Source organism: Cibotium barometz, chromosome 27, assembly GCF_041138505.1.
Source record: "Cibotium barometz isolate CiBa-2024 chromosome 27, ASM4113850v1, whole genome shotgun sequence".
In the NCBI taxonomy this organism is placed as follows: domain Eukaryota; kingdom Viridiplantae; phylum Streptophyta; class Polypodiopsida; order Cyatheales; family Cibotiaceae; genus Cibotium; species Cibotium barometz.
Window position 1 is genome coordinate 29,899,718 of NC_141072.1, and position 20,447 is coordinate 29,920,164.

The following is a 20,447-nucleotide window of genomic DNA, read 5'->3' on the forward strand; positions in this document are numbered from 1 at the left end:
ATCTTGTAATCCACTTCCTCCTTCCTGTTACTTGCTCCCATATTTAAGCATAAAAGCTTAGCAATAGCAAGTAGAGTGGATATGACAGTGGAAGTCTTCGCGATGGAAGTCCTTGGAGTGTTGAGATCTTCGATGTGTCGCATTTCTTCGCGAGACAAAAGTCTTCAAGAGGATGAAGGGAACCTTGGGAAAGCTTCCCCTATGGTTCAACTTGAGAAAGGAGGGCTGAAATTAGGGTTTTCAGCAAAAAGACCAAAAATTACAGCAATAAAGAGAGCTGTTTTGCTGAATTTCAGTCATTGGAAGTGTTTAGGAGAGTGATTAGCATCCGGAAACACTTTTGGAAGCTTGAGAAACACCTTAGCAAGCTTGGAAATGGAGTTGGGAAGGAGAAAGTGCAGCCCAACAGCCCTCATGAAGGAGGCACCAATCTCTAGAGAGAGGAGGAGTGAGGTGGTGAGTTGTCCAGTGTAGGTGGCAGGCAGGTGCTTTGTGGAGCAAGCTAGAGAGGACACATGGCTGGTTACTCCCTTTGTACAAAGGGGATAAGGTATGGGCGGTGGACATTGAGTTATGTCCACCTCGGGACATTAGTGTGTGTGAACACCGGGCTGGTCATAATTTATAAGTGAGTTTTGGCCGCCCAAAACTTAATGAAGTGTGTACACACTCACTTATAAATTAGTGCTAACTCCTAAGGCCAGGTTTATGACCGATACTTGCCACCTGTCACATGCCACATAACCATGTCAGCAGACAGTTTCACACGCACGGTTCGCGGACGGGCGTCCCCTTACCCGAAACTACACATTGGTCAAGCAAGCATGAAAACAGCATGCAAATTTAATTGCAAGCAAGCACATAAAGATGCTATGCAATGCAGCATTGGTATGGACAATCCCCGTTCATGAGACTATACCAAAATAGACGTGCTCCAAGCAAGTACACGAGATACTAGACCCAATGGAACACCAATACACCAGGCATTTCCGGGCATGTACACGGAGGCACAAGTCCCAACGGAAAGCCAAGTCCACAGTATCACATGAGCGGCATCAATCCCCGGCATATACAACTACCATGGACACCAGTCCAATGTACATACATTATAAGAAAGCACGGGTGGACCAATTGGGTGACCAAATGGTGACACATTGAACACTCTTACTAATTTGGTTTAGCACCAAATTGACAAGGTTAGGACTTTATCTAGAATAACAAGCACCTAAGGTTTGTGACTTTCCATAAAATTTGAGCTAGTTGGAAGTCAATATATATATCGGTTAAATGAATCTATCACTTTCTTCCGATAAATTTATCACCCCCATGGCATGTGCATCGGGTGTCTCTCAACCGAGATCAAAGTTCAACATGGCTATAATTTTAAGAGCTATATCAAGTTCCATAGCCATTTATACTCAATCTAGAGTACTTATGAGAACAATCCGACAACGTCCCAATGGCCCACTACAGAAAGTAGTAATCAAGCCAGTATATGAAGTAACAAGGGAAGGTCTAAAGACTAGCCACAAGGTAGCTTTTAGAGCAAGAGCTCTCAGGGACACTCCCATCCTATCAAACGAAAGAAGCAATGACATACTCCAAAGGTGGGCAGAGTATCTCCGTACTCTATTACAAGTCACGTCGAACATAACATCATCAACACCCAGGTTCCTCTATTTTTGGTAAACTCTGAACTCAAAGATCACTATGGACCTCACTCAGATTACTATGAATCTTAGAATCAGTTGAAACTTGATCTCTACAGACCTTATTCTAAGATTATCCAAACCTTAGAAAAAACACGAAAGAGGATCTTCAAGAAATGAAACTAATTGCTTTCCTCTCGTAAAACCTGAAGCAATTCAATGAAACAAAATCGGACTGGTACATCTTGTCGCTATGGACAAGACTAACCCCAATCAATCAAACAACACTATGCTTGGTCAATCACAATCTTTAACTGTGACACCATAGGTCTCTATCTTTCATTCATAGTGAATGATAAACACTCGCAATCCCATGCGAGTTGGGCTAGAGTTCGGGTCAAAGTCCTTGCCGAGAGAACCCATGATCTCACTGGTGGCCTTAACTAAGACACGCACTTCCAATGGCCAACTTGAAAAAGTACGTAAAAGTTTAAAATTCAAAAAACAAGAATTAGAAACATATGCACTATAAGTCGAAGATGACCAGTCCACTCTCAGGGAACCATTGTGTGTGCAACCAGGGAGATTTCACCCCCTGTTGGAGTACTAGCTCCTGGTTCGCTTTGGAGCAAATATGCCGATCACTCCCACAGACGAGCGGCATCGCCAACAAACCGTTCCCAGACTGCGCTCGAACACACCCTCGCTCGTTTGTATCCTCTCGGATGCCCGTATGCATGCAAATGGGAGGTAAGAGCCTGACTCGTAAAAGAAGACATAATTGCTAAGGTCCAGTCGCTCTGTGTTGGCAGCAGCTGATATGCACGCATGAACAACCATTGCAAAAGGCAGTGCAACCACTGCTTCGGTGGGACCTATGCATTTCACTTGCTATTGTTGTGCTTGGCCACCTGCAAAATGCTTTCTGCAGAACTTCTTCCATGGTGAAGATGATGCTGATCATAATGATGATGGGCACGACCAGGAGGACACCAGCAGTTGTGTGGCGAGGCTCTGTGGTTTCCCGATGGCTGTGGTGCCGCTATTGTGGAGCTCGGCGCTTCTGTCTGTTGTGGCACTCGTGAGCGCCAGTTGAAGTTTCTATTGCACTGTGGTTTCCCCGCTTCCCGTCTTCATGGTGCTTCCCTTGTTACGTTGCTTCTGTTATGCCTATGTCGCCTGCCTGCTGCACTTGTTGCATAGCTCAGAACCACATGTCTCAACCAGTCTTAACCAGCTCTGATACCAATGTAATGGCTTTGCTGCTTCAAGCTTTCATAACTTCCCAGATTCGAGGGGGAGAGAGAGATTCATTGGCCCGCTTGTTCACCACCCATCCAAAGAGATAAGGTGTGTGTACACACACACACACCCCCTAGTCATGTGTAGGCCTGCCCATACACACTGGTCGACCCTCCGGCCGCCCGGTCTCCCAGCCATCCTGCTTTACGGCAACTCTGGCTCTCTGACCGCTAGGCATCTCACCCCTGAACCGCACTAGCCCATGCCGGTCATACCCCGATGCACCCAGACTCTGCTAGTGGTCGAGCCATAAGTGTATTACATGCTACGTAACATAATCATAGGTCCATACACCATTACATAGCAAGTGAGTTCACGCTTATGCCAAGTGTCAGACTAGATGTGCCAAGTGTCCCATAGGTATCATCTACACTACTAATTGTCCTGTAAGTGCTAGACTAACGTTCCTAACCCGTTTTTATGTAATGTGTGCATAAGTGCACTACCCCTAGCACTGTCATTTATTCTAACACCTATTACTTTTACACACTCACACCAGATGTGAGGTACGATACACTGCTTAACTGAAAGAGCAATTATGTAAATCTAAGAGGCCCCCCAAAACTGGTAAGAGAGTATGGGAGCAAAACTGGAATGTGAAAGAACAACAGGATATGTACGGAAGTTAGATGCGCCGAAATACACCAAAAGCAGGATGTGTATTTGAATGAACTAATCTGCAGGAAATGAACAAGGTTGTTCTGGGATATGAGATGCACTAGTACAGCAGTGCCTATGTATGCACCAACTCTCTACAGGAAGCCCAAAAGCAGAAAAATTTCCAAAATTTACAGCAGGTAAAGCAAGACAAATCCCAAATTACCCGTGTATTGCCTGCTGCTTCACAAATCGTGCTGCTCTTCAGTCCAGTGTCAGGTACTGATGCATGCACCAATGTCAAGAGGTGCACCTGCCACCTATCACCAGATCTGCGGTTTGCTCAAGGAACCAAGCACTTCCCTCCACAGCTCTGAACCTCCTCACAAACTGAACTTTTTATGTGCAAGGAAGAAATGACCTCTGCATAAACTTCTTGTCACCTCTACGCTGCTCAGCCACACATGCAACCGACAACAACAGCCAGTCCCCACATGTTACAGTCGACTCAGCCCAGCCCACAAGCTGCGCAGCCTGCCTACACAGGTCAGCTCACCTTCTTATGTTGAGCAATTGTTCCTACAAATCTTTCACTTTGGTGAGATGATCTGCCATAGAGTCACCCTCATCCATAGAAAGAAGATCCAATTGCCTCTTCAAGTAGGCAACTCTTGCCTCGTTGCGTACCTGATACATTGCTTCCAATGTGTCCCATGCAAGCTTCGATGTCTTGCATGAACGAATGTGCGGAATAATAGTCCTTTTCACTGAAAGGGCTATCAATGACATGGCCTGTGCATTTCTAGAGTCCCATCTTTTCTGCTCTTGTGTGGGAGCAGAATCTACATCAGGAGCTCTTTGAGCACCTCCCCTTTGAGGCGATGAGGACCAGCTTGCCAAGCTTCTCCAGTAGCACAGCTGCTCCTTGATGACGACCAGCAAAACAACTCACCAGCAGCAGCAGGAGTTTGGCGACGACCAGCACCCCAGCACCCTCATGGCAACTGCTGCACACGTGGCTCTGATACCACATTGGCCCAGACGGAAGCGAGAGAGGGAGAGAAGCAGGTGACAAGAAGAGAAGATTAACCAGCACTTAATGATGGGAATAAAAGACAAGATGAGGCACGAGATTAGTTGGGGTAGAAGACATACTTTATTCATTTAACTTGCCTCTTTTATAATCATAGGCCCATACACCATCACATGGCAAGTGAGCACACTTATGCCAAGTGCCATAATAGATGTGACAAGTGTCCCATAGGTGTCAGTCTGTAGATAAGTTTCCTAATCCCCTTTTATGCAATGTGTGCGTAAGTGCACTACCCCTAGCACTTTATTTATTATAGCACCTATTATTTTTACACATTCACCACTTCAATATTTCCAATAAAGCCCACACTGCTAGGCAATGCGCCTGTTAGTGAGACCAGAGATGTTTAGGTTTCCATCTTCTGAAGCTATGTCACCACAAGGATACTCTCTAAGGGGACCTTCGGGCTCACTCAGGGAAGCATTGTGATAGCATGTTACCCTGAAGAAAGACACTGGCCATAGGAATAGAGGAAGACTGTCAACTGCACATTAAATACTACAAAAAACATAAAAGCATTCTAAATCATGCACTGCCTGGGTCAAAAGTAGTTTTCCCCACCCACTACAAAGCAACTATCAAAGAATTGCTTGGCACTTCAGAAGCCATGCCAATTCAGACTTTGTGGATATATTAAGCACAAAACCACAGCACCATAATGCCATGATACTTTTGGAAACTTCAACACTAGATGGTTCTCTCTCTTGTGGCTCCATACTCTTTTGCAACTCTCAATCTACTACTTTCTAGTAGCCACCTCTCTGAGACGGATGCTAACAGCCTCATTATTGAATCCCGGTAAGAAACCGTAAGCAGGTCCAACAATTAGTCATTCTCTTTACCACAAAGCATCGATTTTGAAAACCATGGGCAAAACCTTATGAATTGCATACCACAGGGACTGCCAAATCCTTATGATGCCACAACTCTGTGATTCCTTCTGGCAACCTCGCCATCTACAAGCACGAATAGTTCAGCTGCATTAAACCCCACGTTTTCAAAAGCGGGACAAATGGCTCCTACAATCACAACACAAAGAGCTACACCTTAGTCTGAAAAAATCTACCTCATTCTGATCACCAGGACAGAGCTCTCCCACTTGCTGCCTTAGAAACTCCTCAAACTCCTCATCTGGAGCCTACAGTTTAGAGTGATGCAAAAATGCTCAAGCTCTTGAGCTAATATGCAAGTTAGGCCTCAGAATCTTAATTATATTCTTTACGAGTCCTGCATTGATACAAAAATAACCCACGACAAACACACAATGAGTCTTACCAGCCTAACTCCAAAAGCCTTTGCTACACCTGCTAACGAAACATCTGAATGCAACGAGCCCACGCCACCAGCAACAAAGACCTGCCATCAGAAACTATGAGATGCAATCTATCTAGAGCATAAGTAGAACCAATCTCTGTCTCTCGAACACCAGCAGAAATAGCACCATTCAATATCTAAATGCCTTGGGATATCTCTGTAGATTTGGCATGTGGGTTCTTTGTGTGTGTGTGTTTTTGCTTGGGGGAGGGGGGGGGGAGGTGTCACGATATCATCACATGCATATGCTAATGGCCTGGCGTGGGAACATGGACCTTCCTTGCAACCACTAGAGATCATCGCAGCCTCGACTATACCTCAGATTCTACTAACGAATGTGTCTCTCGGATACAAGCCCTCAAGGGAGTTAGTTATAAAGGTCGGCCTAAATCTCAATAAATGAAAATTTTGCTTAAGGAGTCAGGTGCACGCCCATGCCATGGCTAATCTCCAGCATGAACAGCCTTAATCCTTGATTAATCATCAGTTAGGACAGCAGTTTGGTCATCAACACCATCTTCATCAGGATCATCATCAGCAGTCGCAGAGTTAACATCAGTAGCATCATCATCATTAGCCTCATCATCATCACAATCAGCAGCAGCATCAACATCATCATCCTCACCATAAGCGGTCTGGATGACCTGTCGGCCAGCAGCTGTAAACCGGCCTCGGTCTTCAGACATACCAAAGGGCAATGCAAAAATAAACTTGCACACAAAACACTTCAACACCTTTGAGGACCAAGAAAAGGAAAACAAACAGGGGGAGCTAGAGTGCTCCTGCAAACAGTACATGGACACCGATTGGCCCCAAAACGCAGTGGCGCCCCTTGTGGTATTTCTTTAACTGATTATAAGAGAGCTTTGATTACAATAAGGCTGGAAACTCAGTAGTCACAGTAGAACTCCTGAAGCCTGCAAAGACCCTGCATCATGGCTTCTTGTTCACTCGGCATTCACAAACAATTCCAACTATTGTTCACATCAAAAGACTCTTTCACATTGAGTCCTACATACAAAAGCTTTCTCCCATGATCAGGGCTGCCACAACCATCCATAGCCTCTCACCCTATAAACAACATCACACCCTGACACATCAAGTGCTCCTACATCACAACAAAGACTCCAAACTGTTTTCCCAAAAGAGAACTCGCATCACAGCATAGCATAGCATACCATACAGTTGTCAGAATGCGGAGCGGAAGACTAACGCACGTAGGAGACGCATCACCATCGAGCTCCACAAACACCCCCAACGGGCACTGCAGCATATCCCTCCACCGGGCTCCCATCTCCCGGTGAGCTGCCTCCCAAAACATCGGCCGGAGGAGATGATTATGACAAGGTGCCACTCTAGCCTATCTATGGCTCTTCAACTTCCCATGCTTCCACTTATGGGATAATCCAAGGCACCTTCTAGCCATAGATCACACGCTCGAAATCGCCAACCTTCCAACACCCTCCCTCGATTCGAGCTCCGCAAGCCACCGAGGCGCGAGGGGGTCGCCTAGGACCACACACGCCTGAGCCGCCCAAGACCACACATGCTCGGGCTCTGATACCATGTCAGAATGCGCAGCGGAAGACTAACGCACGTAGGAGACGCATCACCCTCGAGCTCCACAAACACCCCCAACAAGCACTGCGGCATCCCTCCACCGGGCTCCCATCTCCCAGTGAGCTGCCTCCCAAAACACCGGCCAGAGGAGATGATTATGACAAGGTGCCACTCTAGCCTATATATGGCTCTTCAACTTCCCATGCTTCCACTTATGGGATAATCCAAGGCACCTTCTAGCCATAGATCACACGCTCGAAATCGCCAACCTTCCAACAACAGTTGACCCACATGTACCAACCCTTTCTGCCTTCCAAGGATACTATCCATCTCATCCATGGATTTCCCGACCGCTTCACGGACATCACATGCTAGATTTCAAATGACATCTATGCAATGAAAACATTTTGCAAACATGTTTTGTTGAAGTCAGGGTTGATTCCACAACTTTTGTCGCGAAGAACCTCACTCCCCAATCCCCACTGTCTTACCAGAAGTAGTTATGCTCCACTGGCATACATACACAAGCATGTGTGTGCTAGGCCGAGCCATAGAAGACCTTAAATGGTCAAGCACACGGATGTAGAGTAGGTGAAGAGATTTTGAAGAAGCTCTTATTGCTGAATTTTTTGATTTCGAGAGAAGAAATCAACTTTTGATCAAATTATCAGCGATAGAAATGCTCCAAAGCATTTTCAACAGGTACATATCCAGGAGATCATCTAAAGTCAATGCAAAGCCTGGTGATCTGTGTGAACCTCAAAGTCGCGCCCATGAAAATGTTTCCAATGCTTCACGGCCCGTATCACCGGCAAGGGGTTCCCGATCATAAACCAAGTAGTTTTTCTCTGCAAGGACAGCTTACGGAACATGTAAGCAACTGGATGCCCATTCTGTTGCAAGAACACTTTGATAGTGATGTTATTGACATCGGTGATCACCTAAAGTGGGTCATCCCAGGAGGCAAACGCTAAACAAGGAGCCTTAGATAATGCAACCTTAAAGGTCCTTGAAAGCTTGTAAACCCTGAGGGTAATCTAAATTCGTTGCTTCTGAGTCTTGACATCTCTAAGCAGATGAGTGAGAACTGCCGCGACATCAGAAAACTTGTTGATGTGGGTGGAATATAGTTGGCAAATACCCACAAACGACTAAATGTCGTATGCTATTTCCGGAATCTCATAATTAAGGATTTCCACCACCTTTGCAGGGTCTAATCGGATGCCTTCGACACTCTTTATATATCCGCCGAGGTAGTGAACCTCATATAAATAAAATTCCTTCTTCTCGTTGACGTAAAGCTTATTACTTTCTAGTAATTTCATCACCTTTTCCACGTCAATGTTGTGCTGCTCTTCTATAGTTGAGAAAATTAGTATGTCAGCCAAATAAATGATATCAAGTCTTTGAACATCCGCATCATTATGCGGTTAAAATGTAGCTGGGGTGTTTGTTAAACCAAAAGGCATGACCACGAACTCGTAGTGGGCCCGCTCAGTTTGGAATGTGGTTTTGGGGATGTCTCTGTCCACACAATTCGTACATGACGGTGCCCACTTTTGAGGTCAAATTTGGAAAACACCTTTGCTCCATTCAGCCTTTCTAGGATGTAATCAATCCCAGGCATAGGGAACTTGCTCTTTATCGTCAGCTTGTTAAGTGCTCGATAATCTACACAAAGCCAGGAGGATCTATCCTTCTTTTTCAAAGAGGATGGAGGCTACGAATGGAGACACACTAGAGTGTATCAAATCGAATTACAGCAGTTCGTGGAGTTGATGTTCCAACTCCGTCTCCATGGCTTTGCTCAAGCGGTATGGAAACTTACTAGGGGGTTCGGAACTTAGGAGGAACTCAATTTTATGGTCCTTTGGTGTAGATGGGGGAAGTTTGGGAGCAGTTTGTCCCATGATGACTCACACTTTTACTAGAATTTCCCCCTGGTTCTTCTTCTTCTTCTTCTTTCTCCTTCGAGCCAATCCATCTTCAGTTTTTCCTCGCTCAACACATTGATAATGCCTTGACTTTGTATCTAATTGTTTACGAAGAACAAAAAAGAAAGATATTCTGGAACCGGTCATGTAGGGTGGTACTTCTCCGAAGCACTCGTCACTTTTTGGGTGATCTGAACATAGATCACTGCACAATGTGCACCTTTCTGGATATGGGAAACTTAGGTATCCTTGGCTGACACTTAATGATCACAGGAGCCTTTGACACATTTCGGGTAATTTGGAACGTGTGCTGATCCCAATCAATGTTAGGGGTGAACTTGTGAAACCATTGAATCCCAAAGATTATGTCTACACCTACAAGAGGGACAACCATGGAATTGTGCACAAATTTTGTGCCTAGGGTCACTAATTTAGCATGGGGCAAGCTTCAAACTTGATGCTCGTCATGCCGATGCTAAATCCCTCCACTTTCTTAGCTACCGAGGTCAATGAAAAATAGGCTTGCCGAGCGGCCTGATCCGTGACCGCCGTCAAACAAGATGACCTCTCGTCGCCTATGTAGCCAAATGTTTTGAGCAATTCGTTTTGCTCATACTCCTGGTCCTCGTTATTTATAACGGGATGTCACAATGGCCAGAATCGGGAAGACTCACATGTTTCCCATCATCAGGAGGCAACAGCACTGTGGACTACATATTGGGCTCGCGGGAGAGCACAGACCTGATAGACTCTTTCACTATCCCTACATGCCCCATTGGTGCGGACCATACTTATTTGGCTTTTTCTCTTCATTCCCCGTTTGTGTCCGTGGAAGATCAAATATAAAATCCATGGCAATGCTCTCCCATGGTCAATCTGGAATAGGTAAAGGCTGAAGTAACCCTAGTGTCTTTTGACGGTCAAACTTCACCTTCTCACATACGATGCATTGCCTAACAAAAGCATCAACATCTCTTCTCAAGGTTGGCCAATAAAAGAAAGTCTCAACTGCTTTTACCATGGCGTCAATTCCTCTATGACCTGCATACGGTGGAGCATGACTTTCAATCATAACCTTGAGTCGAAGTTGCCTGATAACACACAATCTACCATGCATCAACAAAAACCCATCTCTGAGAGTATAATGATCATGCCGCTGACCCTCAGACATCTGATCATACAACCTTCCAAAGTCCTCATCATGGGCATACTGCTCTTTCATTTCATCAAGCTCATGATGATAAGCAAGTGAAACTACTGAGACCTGTGGCTTGCGTGACAAAGCATCTGCCACAACATTCTTTTTGCCTTCCACATGCACAATCTGGAAGTGGAACATAGACAAAAAGTTTGCCCATCGCATATGCTTCTCAGAAAGTTTAGTATGCGTGAGGAAATAACGCAAGGTCTGATGATCTGTCTGCACAGTGAAATCAGTCCCAAGCAAATAGTGTTTCCATGTAGAAAGAGCATGAATTACAGCCAACATCTCTTTCTCATAAACCTGTACATGCTTCTCGGCATTCTGCAATATTCGACTCTCCCTTCCACTTGTAGTCCAAATAAATAACAAAATTATCAGGAGCTAGAATGCTCCAGAACTGAAAGGAAATCGACACCTGTTGGCCCCAAAGCTTGGCACCCCTTTCGGTATTTCTTTATTCAAATTCAATGAAATGTATAACTGAGTACAACAAAGCCAGTCCAGGAGAGTAAACCTGCATGTCCAATCTGGCAGCCCTCAAGACCTCTTAGCACAGAGGATTCACACCCAGATCTGTGTCCCACAAAAGCAACACACTGTGCTTCCCTCTAGTCAACCAAGACAATTCAGCAGGGCAGCCTTGAGCACACATCTGGCTATTCCATGAACATGGTTTCAACTCAGTTCAAATACACATCCACTGTCCAATCTCTGTTTCCACCCTTCAAACTGCCATACCCCTCCTCTCACAAGGGGTCAAAAGAAACAACTCTGCAGCAAACATAAGCCAGTGGAAAGAAAGAAAGATTGACAAGTTCAGAGCTTACCAATTTCAATGCGTGGTTTTGCACCAGAGGGACTAATCGTACCAGTCTGTACTTGCAACAGCTTGTCTGTACTTTTCTCCCTGCAACCGCCTGACTGATGCACCAACTATACTCTGATAAAGCGCCGCCTGCAACAACTGAAGATGCGCTGCCTGCAATTGTTCAAGACTGAACAGGACTGTAGTTGCATGTACCTGTCCGTACAGGTCAGCAATACCCTACTGTACCTATCTGTACAGTTCTGTACGTGCAGCTTCCAACGCCTGTACCTGCTGGACAGGACCGTCCGTGTCAGGCTGCACCTGAATTCGCCTGACTCTGTAGCACCCGTACGACTGTACTTGCTGTCGTACAGCAGACGTCACCTGTACCAGCAGTACAGAACTGTACCTGCTGTCTGTACTCTGCCAGCGTCGCCTGAACCAGCCGCTGGTAGACCTGCAGCCGCCTGCTCTGTACGGCCTGCAGCCACGTGGTCTGTACGGCCAGTATACAGTACGGCCTGCTCTCTTCACAGCAAATCCAGCAGTCCACTACTATGCAGCCAGTCGACAGACTTTCTCTTCTCCTCCACGCAGGTAACTTGCACGATCTCCCAAAAGCAAGAGAGAGATGAGAGAGGCGTGTAACTCCCAAAAGTGGAGTTGCCTCCCTTCCAATAATATCCTAGGCCCCTTTTTTTAATGTTCATTAAAGTTCCTAAGGGCCACTTATGCCTAGGGGCCACCCAAGGTTAAAACATTAAAAATATTAATGTCCTTGATCCCCCTTCACATTTGAAGATGTACACCATATTTCTATTTGTCCTAGGACCCAAATGTGAATCATTAAATATTTATTTTGCTCACCAACCACCATGCCCACACTAGTGCTGTTCCACTTTCACAGGGTCATGACAGTGGGCTCATATGTATACCTTGGGGTCACATTTACCAGCTCATCAGGGAGATTCTCTATGGCACAGGCAGCCAGAGACAGAGTGACACGAGGGTACGCAGCACTAGCAATTTTGGAACGCCAGTGTCAACAGGCACACTTCCAGGAGCCCCGTACTAAGGGGTGGCTATTTGATACACTAGTTACTCCAGCATTGATGTATGCAGCAATAGTATGGGCACCAGGTTTGGCTACATCCTCATGGACACAGATAGAGCGCCCTCAGATTTTGATGCTCTCACAGACGATCCGCAGCAAACCTTCAGTACCACATGATATCCTTCGAGCAGAGTTTGCTGTACCACCTATGTTAGTAGAGGCCATGTTCCAGACTATATCTTTTATACACAGGATGCGGGAGCTCCCACTAAATCGGGTATCTCGGGCTGCTTTTGAGGCATCCAAACAGCTTGCTGAGGAGAGACATACCTGGTCATGGTACTCCCAGGTGGTACAGTGGATATCATCACACAGGATTGATATTGACAAATTACCACCCTTACAGTATGACCTAGCTGCACCACACAGACGCCTCTCTCAGACAGAGAGGAACAGAGTCATGAGACATGACATTTGGTAGGGCCACATACAGGAGACTTGGCTATCTCCCAGTCAGCCACTCCCGACGAAGATGCTCTACTACAGAGACCACTTCTTGAGCACCTCCACAGACGGCTTCATCCAGCGACCACGATACTTGGAGGTCCACTTATCACATGGAGCCAGAGTAGCCATTGGGCGACTAAGGGTCTCATCACACCAACTAGAGATCGAGACTAGGAGAGCAGCACGCATCCCTCGAACAGAGTGCATTTGCAGGTTATGCCAGACGGGGGTAGAGACAGAGGAGCATTTTGTTTGCCAGTGTGGTGCTTTGCAGGAGATCAGGGCATGCTATCCTGAGGTTTTTAGAGGGACCACATCACTTAGACAGATCTGGGAGAGATCAGACCAGAGACAGCTAGGCAGACTACTACTAGCACTACAGAGACACAGGGAGATCTTACTTCAGACACCCGCACATCATATCGGAGGAAGACAGTCCCAGTTGACTGACTTCTTCCAGAGATTGGCACCAGTAGCCCAGCCACATACATTGGGAGTGACATCTCAGCGAGCGGAGGAGATTCGAGCTAGGCGACGACCCAGACTAGCCGGCTACCAGACACCACGGCTACACCACAGAGAGATCGCGGCCATCCGGTCTCGACACCAACAGGAGGTTAAGGAGCAGCTGGCACATTTTCGCTCTGATCCAGGACGCACGTTCCAGACATTTACGGCATCCTCAGATCGGATGTATGACATATTGTACCCAGACTATGGGACTGGATGGAGTTAGGAGTAGATAACATATCATACTTGTATCACCCCTTCAGCATATAGAGATGCATTAGTAGCCCTAGTACTCCATCCACACCCTCTTGTTTGTACACCACCATTGAGGCCCCTATGGTCGTGTTGTCATACTTGTACATTTTATTCTCACTCCACATTTTCCTCTTGATGACTAGAGGAACATTATTGTACTACTTGTTTGTCTCATAGGCCAATTTTAGCCTTTTGCAGACGTTAATATATCTTTCTTTCTTTCTTTCTTTCTCTCTCTCTCTCTCCCCCCCATGGAGGGCAATCGTGGGCAGGACTGGATGGAGGCGGGCTGAACACAACAGCAGTCGGGCTGAACAAAGGAGTAGCCAGGCTGTAGCTCTCTCTCTCTCTCTCTCTCGCTTCCGCCGCCCTTCCCTGTCCGCCGCCTCCCCTGCTCTCCGCCGCCACCCTCATCGCTTCCGCCGCCCTTCCCTGTCCGCCGCCTCCCCTGCTCGCCGCCGCCACCCTCATCGCTTCCACCACCCTGTTAGCGCCGCCTGCGAGCAGGCCCTGTTAGCGCCGCCCTTCCCTGTCCGCCGCCTCCCCTCCCGCCTGCTGCCCTGTTCGCTGTACGCCGCACAGGTCTGCTGGCAATGGCCAGCCTATCTATCCGTTAGGCTGGTCGCCCCCCTCCGTACCCTTGCTCAGGCCCCCAAGGCAGCAGCATAACTCTCTCTCTCTCGCTTCTTCCATGGCTTCCCCTTTGCGCAACCCGACGAAGGCGACCTTTATGGTCACAAACAAGAGGATAACAAATGTGGAAAAGGAAATGAAGGAATGGAAGGCAGAGATGGAGGGATGGTGGAAGGAGAAAGCAAACTTTCTCCAAATGGTATTCAATGAGGGTAAGCGGTGGAAAGAGGAGAAGGAGGACCTCATAGCGGAAGTCAAAGACCTTCACGGGGAAGTCAACACGCTCAAAGGCGTAATTTCAGCTCTTCAGAGGGAGCTTGCAAAGGCCAAGGCAAATGGTGGACTTGAAGAAGGTGAAATTCAGCCATCCATGATAGAAGAGCTCAAGGTTATCAAGGAACAAGTATGGGCAATTAAGGAAGAAGAGAAGCAAAACGAGGCAAAGACTTCCTCATGGGTGGAAGTCATCACCAAGACGCAAAAGAAGATGGATGAAGCGGAGAAGTGGATAGAGGTCGCCAAGAAGGGTAAAGGTAAGGAGATAACAACCCCTACACCTACAATCATCAACATGACTTTAGAAGAGGAACAACGAAGACGTACACGTGCTTTGCATGTGAGGATTACCGGCCTTAAAGACGGGGATAAAGTTGAAGAGGAGGTAAAAGAGCTTATGGTGTTGATGGGGATTGACAGTCCGGCCCACGCAAAGGCCTGGAGAGTGGGCAAAAAAAGCGGAGGCAACGGGGAAACATCAAAGGAAAGAGCTCTCATACTTCGCTTCCCCTCTATTGAGGCAAAGAAGGAGTTCTTGAAGAGACGACCCACTTTAAAGAATACAGGCATTTTTCTTGGTGATGATCTTACTCTTTCACAGCTTGCACATATGAAGGAAGTTATGCCAGAGATTAGAGCGGCAAGAGAAAAGGGAAAGATAGCATTTTATAGAGAAGGGAGGGTGGTCATCGTGGAGCGACGCTCTACATGACGGTGCGAGACCTATGGGACCAAATTAAAGCTGGCAGCCTGGAACTGCAATGGATCCCTCAGACTTGATGTAGGTGCCTTTGAGGACAGCTTTAGAGATAGAGATATAGTCTTCTACTCGGAGACTCACCAGGCCCCTAGTCAGATGATGCCACAGGTGACAGGATACAGATGGGAGACAGCTTGCAGAGTAGGGACGAGATCGGTACACAGTAGTAGAGGATCAGGAGGGGTGGCAGTTCTTTTCAGGGAGGAGCTGCAACCGCTTCTACACATCGTTCGGAGAGATGATCAGGCCAGATATATGTGGGTGAGACTGAGGGCCGACACAGGCAGATTCCTGTATATTGCCATATGCTATTTTGCTCCTAGTACATCGACATATGCAGCACCTAGAGGGCAGTCTCCTTTCTCTGTGCTAGATGATGACATATGGGAGTTCTCTAGGGATGGAGACATCATCCTGTTAGGGGACTTTAATGCCCGGACGGGCAACCGCCAGACAGCCTTTTATGATACCTCGGAGGAGATGCTGAGAGAGTTGGACACTCTGGATATGGGATTAGACAGACGCTCACAGGATGTGGAGTGCACAGAGTATGGGAGATATTTGGTAGATATGGGGACTGCGCATGGGTTGCTTTCCACATAGACATGGTGCTAGCACAGTGGATTATGTTATGGCTATGCCCAGCTTTGTTTCATGCATTGAGGACTTCACAGTTGGATCTCGGCCCATTGGGGTAGTAGTGGATCATGCATTGTTGACATTGACTATCTCTTTTCACTTTACCACAGCTCAGAGGACACGAGGAGCAGATCACACTCGATATACTTTTACCTCAGAGACTGATGCTGTCTACACAGATGGGATTTATAGACATCTGTACACAGAGGAGCCAGGGAGACCTTTGGAGGAGTTGACCCATATACTGACAGAGACTTTACATGATGCAGCGAGAGAGGCATATCCACATACTCAGCCTGGACAGAGACAGCATTCTAGATGTATGCTCCAGAACAGCTGGTATGATGAGGAGTGCAGAGAGACCAGAGCCCGACTGCAGCGGGAGGTTGCTTTGGGAGTCACTACTCACCGACAGTCACGTATTGCCTTCCGACGCCTTGTGCGAAGGAAGAAGCGGGCCTTCCTTGCTCAGCTAGAGCAGGAATTATACCAGCTGTTCTTGAGCCAGGATTCGAGGGAGGCTTGGCGTCTGTTTCATGAGTCCTCCCCTGCTTTGGCCATCACTTCTACAGAGGTCTGGGGTAGTTATGCAACATCTCTATATACAGTTCCTGGACAGACACCTTTTCCTGACCCGCCAGCACCATGCCCACAGACATGTACTTTCTTTACCGCAGAGATGGTAAGGAAGGCCATTGATAGGATGAAGACTGGGAGAGCATATGATCACGATGGATTGGTTGCTGAGCACTTTATTCATGCGAGAGACATGCTGGCAGAGCTTCTAGCAGTGATGTTCAATCGTGCTATGTGCGAAGGCTTACCCGAGACTTGGAGTAGGTCCATCATCGTGCCTATCTTCAAGTCAGGGGACCCTATGCAGCCAGGGAATTATCGCACTATTATGATTGGTCACACACTAGCACGATTGTATGCATCCATTCTTGAGCAGCAGTTGAGTAGATGGGCAGAGAGAGTTGGCATTCGAGCAGAGGGACAGGCAGGGTTCAGGAGAGGTTTCTCTACTCTTGACCACATCTTGACTTTGCGGGCCATTATTGAGGAGGGCAGGTCGCATGGGCGACGGATTTATTGTAGCTTTGTGGACTTCCGCAAAGCATTTGATACAGTGCCCAGAGCCAGATTGATGAGGCGATTACAGGAGATGGGGGTACCCACAGAGCTCATATGGGGAATTATGGCTTTATACAGATCAGTTGCAGGACAGGTACGCACCCCAGAAGGGGTCTCTACTTTGGTTCACTCCACTATAGGAGTGAAGCAAGGTTGCCCGTTATCTCCTTCACTGTTTGGTATGTATGTAGATGAGGCTTCTGACTACATTGAGAGATTGGGGGACAGAGGAGCCCAGCTAGCAGGTACATGGATCCCACTATTGTTATATGCTGATGATATTGTGTTGATCTCTGACTCCCCTGAGGGTATGCAGCGTCATCTGGATGCTTTACATGAGTTTGCACATGATAGTGGATTGTCTGTCAACCTTGGCAAAACCAAGGTTATGGTGTTTAACACCACGCCACAGTGGGTTAGGCGATCAGCTTCCACATTTACATATGGGCAGGAGATTGTGGAGTATACAGATGCATATACATATCTTGGGGTAGTATTCAGTGGGCCAGTGTTTTCGATGAGGAGAGCAGCAGAGACTAGATTGACTAGAGCACATGCAGCCCTGGGTGGTTTGGAGAGGATGTGTTCGCAGGTTCAGTTTCAGGAACCTCGAACGAAACTCTGGCTTTTTGACACTCTAGTGACATCAGCTATGCTTTATGGAGTGCAGATATGGGGACCTTCAGTGGGCCATCACAGCGCAGGCGGGTGGAGAGGTATGGAGAGGCCTTTGGTATCTATGATTGCTAGGCTTATTAGAGCCAAGGCTGTGGTACCTCATGAGATTATTCGAGCAGAGCTGGCGGCTGCCCCTCTGGTGATTGAGGCTCTTACAAGATCAGTCTCCTACATACATGGCTTGTGGGATCTCCCCCGAGACAGATATGCACGCCTCGCCCTGGAGTCCTCCCGACAGTTAGCTTTACAGGGAGACACGGCTTGTTGGTATGGACAGATGACATCTTGGTTCCAGGCACATGGTTTTAGCATGGACAGATTGCCTCCCTTCCAGTATTCTCTAGAGGCACCCTCTCTCACTCTTACACGGACAGAGATTACCAAACTCATCCGTCAGGATTTAGTTTAGCTGGACATTAGGAGGACATGGATACAGCCGACTGAGGAGCTGGGCACGAAGATGGCTTTCTACAGAGAGCATTTTCTTCAGCTCACAGCAGATGGTTTTGTGATCAGACCCAGTTACATGGATGTACACTTGTCTCATGCAGTACGATGTGCTATTGGTCAGATTCGCACATCCTCACACCAGCTTGAGATTGAGATTGGCCGATATAGAGGTATACCAGCTGAGGCCAGGATATGCCGAGTATGCCATAGGGAGCCAGAGACAGAGCTGCATTATATATGCCATTGTACTGCATACTATGAGATACGTGGTCGTTTCCACTATTTATTCAGAGAGGGTTTTGGACCACTTTCCAGAGTCATGGGGTACCAGGACCAGAGGTGTTTGGGATTGTTCTTGCTTGAGCTACGGAGACATAGAGATAGCCTGCTTAGGCGCACAGAGAGCCAGACTCAGAGGCACATTACAGACTTCTTTAGTCCAGCCATCACTGCGCCAGATGGACCACAGCAGCAGCAGGACATGGATACCGCCCACACCAGGGGTACACTGATTGATCGTGCGATTGAGCTTGGGTGGTCCAGACGCCCACGACTACGGAGGAGGGCATCCCAGCATAGACGGAGGTTGCAACGGCAGATTCGGATTATTCTTGCGAGGCATGCGGGACACCCAGTCAGGGTGCTGACCACAGAGGATATTGAGGAGATCCGCCAGTGTCCGATGCGGCACATATTATGAGATGGAGGCACCTCCATAGTGTACCTTCCAGTTCCAGTTTCATTTTCTAGGTGCCAGTAGTATCATCTTTATTTTTCATTTTCTGGGTTTTTTTATCCAGACATTGTATCAGATCCACCATGATGTAACTTTTGGTCTCATAGGTCATTATGGCCTTTTGAAGACGTTAATATAACATTTCATTTCATTTCTCTCTCTCTCTCTCTCTCTCTCTCTCTCTCTCTCTCTCTCTCGTGTGAAAAGTGGGCAGCTCTGTAGGGAGGGCTGGTTGGGCAGATGCAGCAGATATACGTGCTCTTCTCTTGGGAGGACTGGCGGGTTGGTCGAGCTGCAGATGGTTGTAGGAGGGAAAATGCAGGACTGCAGGTTCCCATCTTTCTCTCTCTTCGCCAACAGGTCGGGCTGCAGGAAGCGCACAGCCGATCTCTCTCTCTCTCTCTCTCTCTTCGCAAGTCCGGGGAAGGTTGTGGAGGCTAAAGGCAGCTCTCGCTCTTTCTTTCTCTCTATCTCTCTCTCCCAAGGGAAGGAGCGAGCTAAAGGAGGCGCACAGCCAGGACTGTTTTGAGACCGTTTATGGGGTGTTTTGGTTGGCTGCAAGTACAGGTCAGTCGGATGTGTTTCCTAGCATGGAAGTGATGCAAGCTTGCATGGGTGCATGTTCATAGAGCAGATTGCTTCCTTCCTGCTTGAAAGGAACAGAGGGACCTACAACTGTGGGCATATCTATGTTTCCAAATGTTTCATGAGGAAACGGGTCACTGGATGTATGCCGTTGTTGGCACTGTCTTTGAATGGTGTTGTGTATGGTTCTGTGTGGAAACAGGACAAAGGTTTCAAGGGGAAACAAGCCTAAGGGTTTCGTGTGGAAACTGGTCGTAGGTTTCTCGAGGAAACATGTTTTTGGTTTCCCCAGGACATAGGTCACATGCAAGCAGTGGATACAGGGATTGACACATGTTTGGTACAGCCTTGCTCCTGATTGGACAGGTTGTATCCATAAATCCTTGATCATACAATCATATTATGGAACCAAATACTAACCTCATGTGCATGTCTTTAAAGCTATTTACAAAAGAAGGGGAGAAGGTAGAAGTTGAGTTTGAAGAGCAGTTAGCTAAGGAAGAAGTTTGGCAAAAAATGCTTGCTAAATATTTATTAGTGGTTGAGAGGAAAGAGTAACTGATAATGTTGCAGAAATTTCTAGATCTTTTTATTTCTTCTTATACTTAGGTTAGCGGAGTGTCAGTTGTGCACCATGAGATACAATTGAAGCCTTAAGCTAAGCCAATGGTGCAAAGACTGAGAAGATTAGGGGTAGTGCAATAGCAGGTATTGAGAGAAGAGGTGAGTAAGTTGTTGAGAGCACGCTTCATCTTTCCAGTTGACAACT

At 47.1% G+C, this 20,447-nt stretch overlaps 1 protein-coding gene across 1 annotated transcript in view; it reads right to left on the reverse strand.

Moving 5' to 3' along the window:
- Window positions 1-20,447, reverse strand: part of LOC147623269 (phosphoadenosine phosphosulfate (PAPS) reductase family protein) — a 69,465-nt gene that overhangs the window by 38,553 nt on the left and 10,465 nt on the right. Inside the window, exons 10-12 of the mRNA XM_086821368.1 lie at window positions 5,917-5,997; window positions 5,708-5,779; window positions 5,535-5,597 (exon numbers count right to left, since the gene is read on the reverse strand). Coding sequence (XP_086677494.1) covers window positions 5,535-5,597; window positions 5,708-5,779; window positions 5,917-5,997 — 216 coding nt within the window. The remainder of the gene's footprint in view (window positions 1-5,534; window positions 5,598-5,707; window positions 5,780-5,916; window positions 5,998-20,447) is intronic.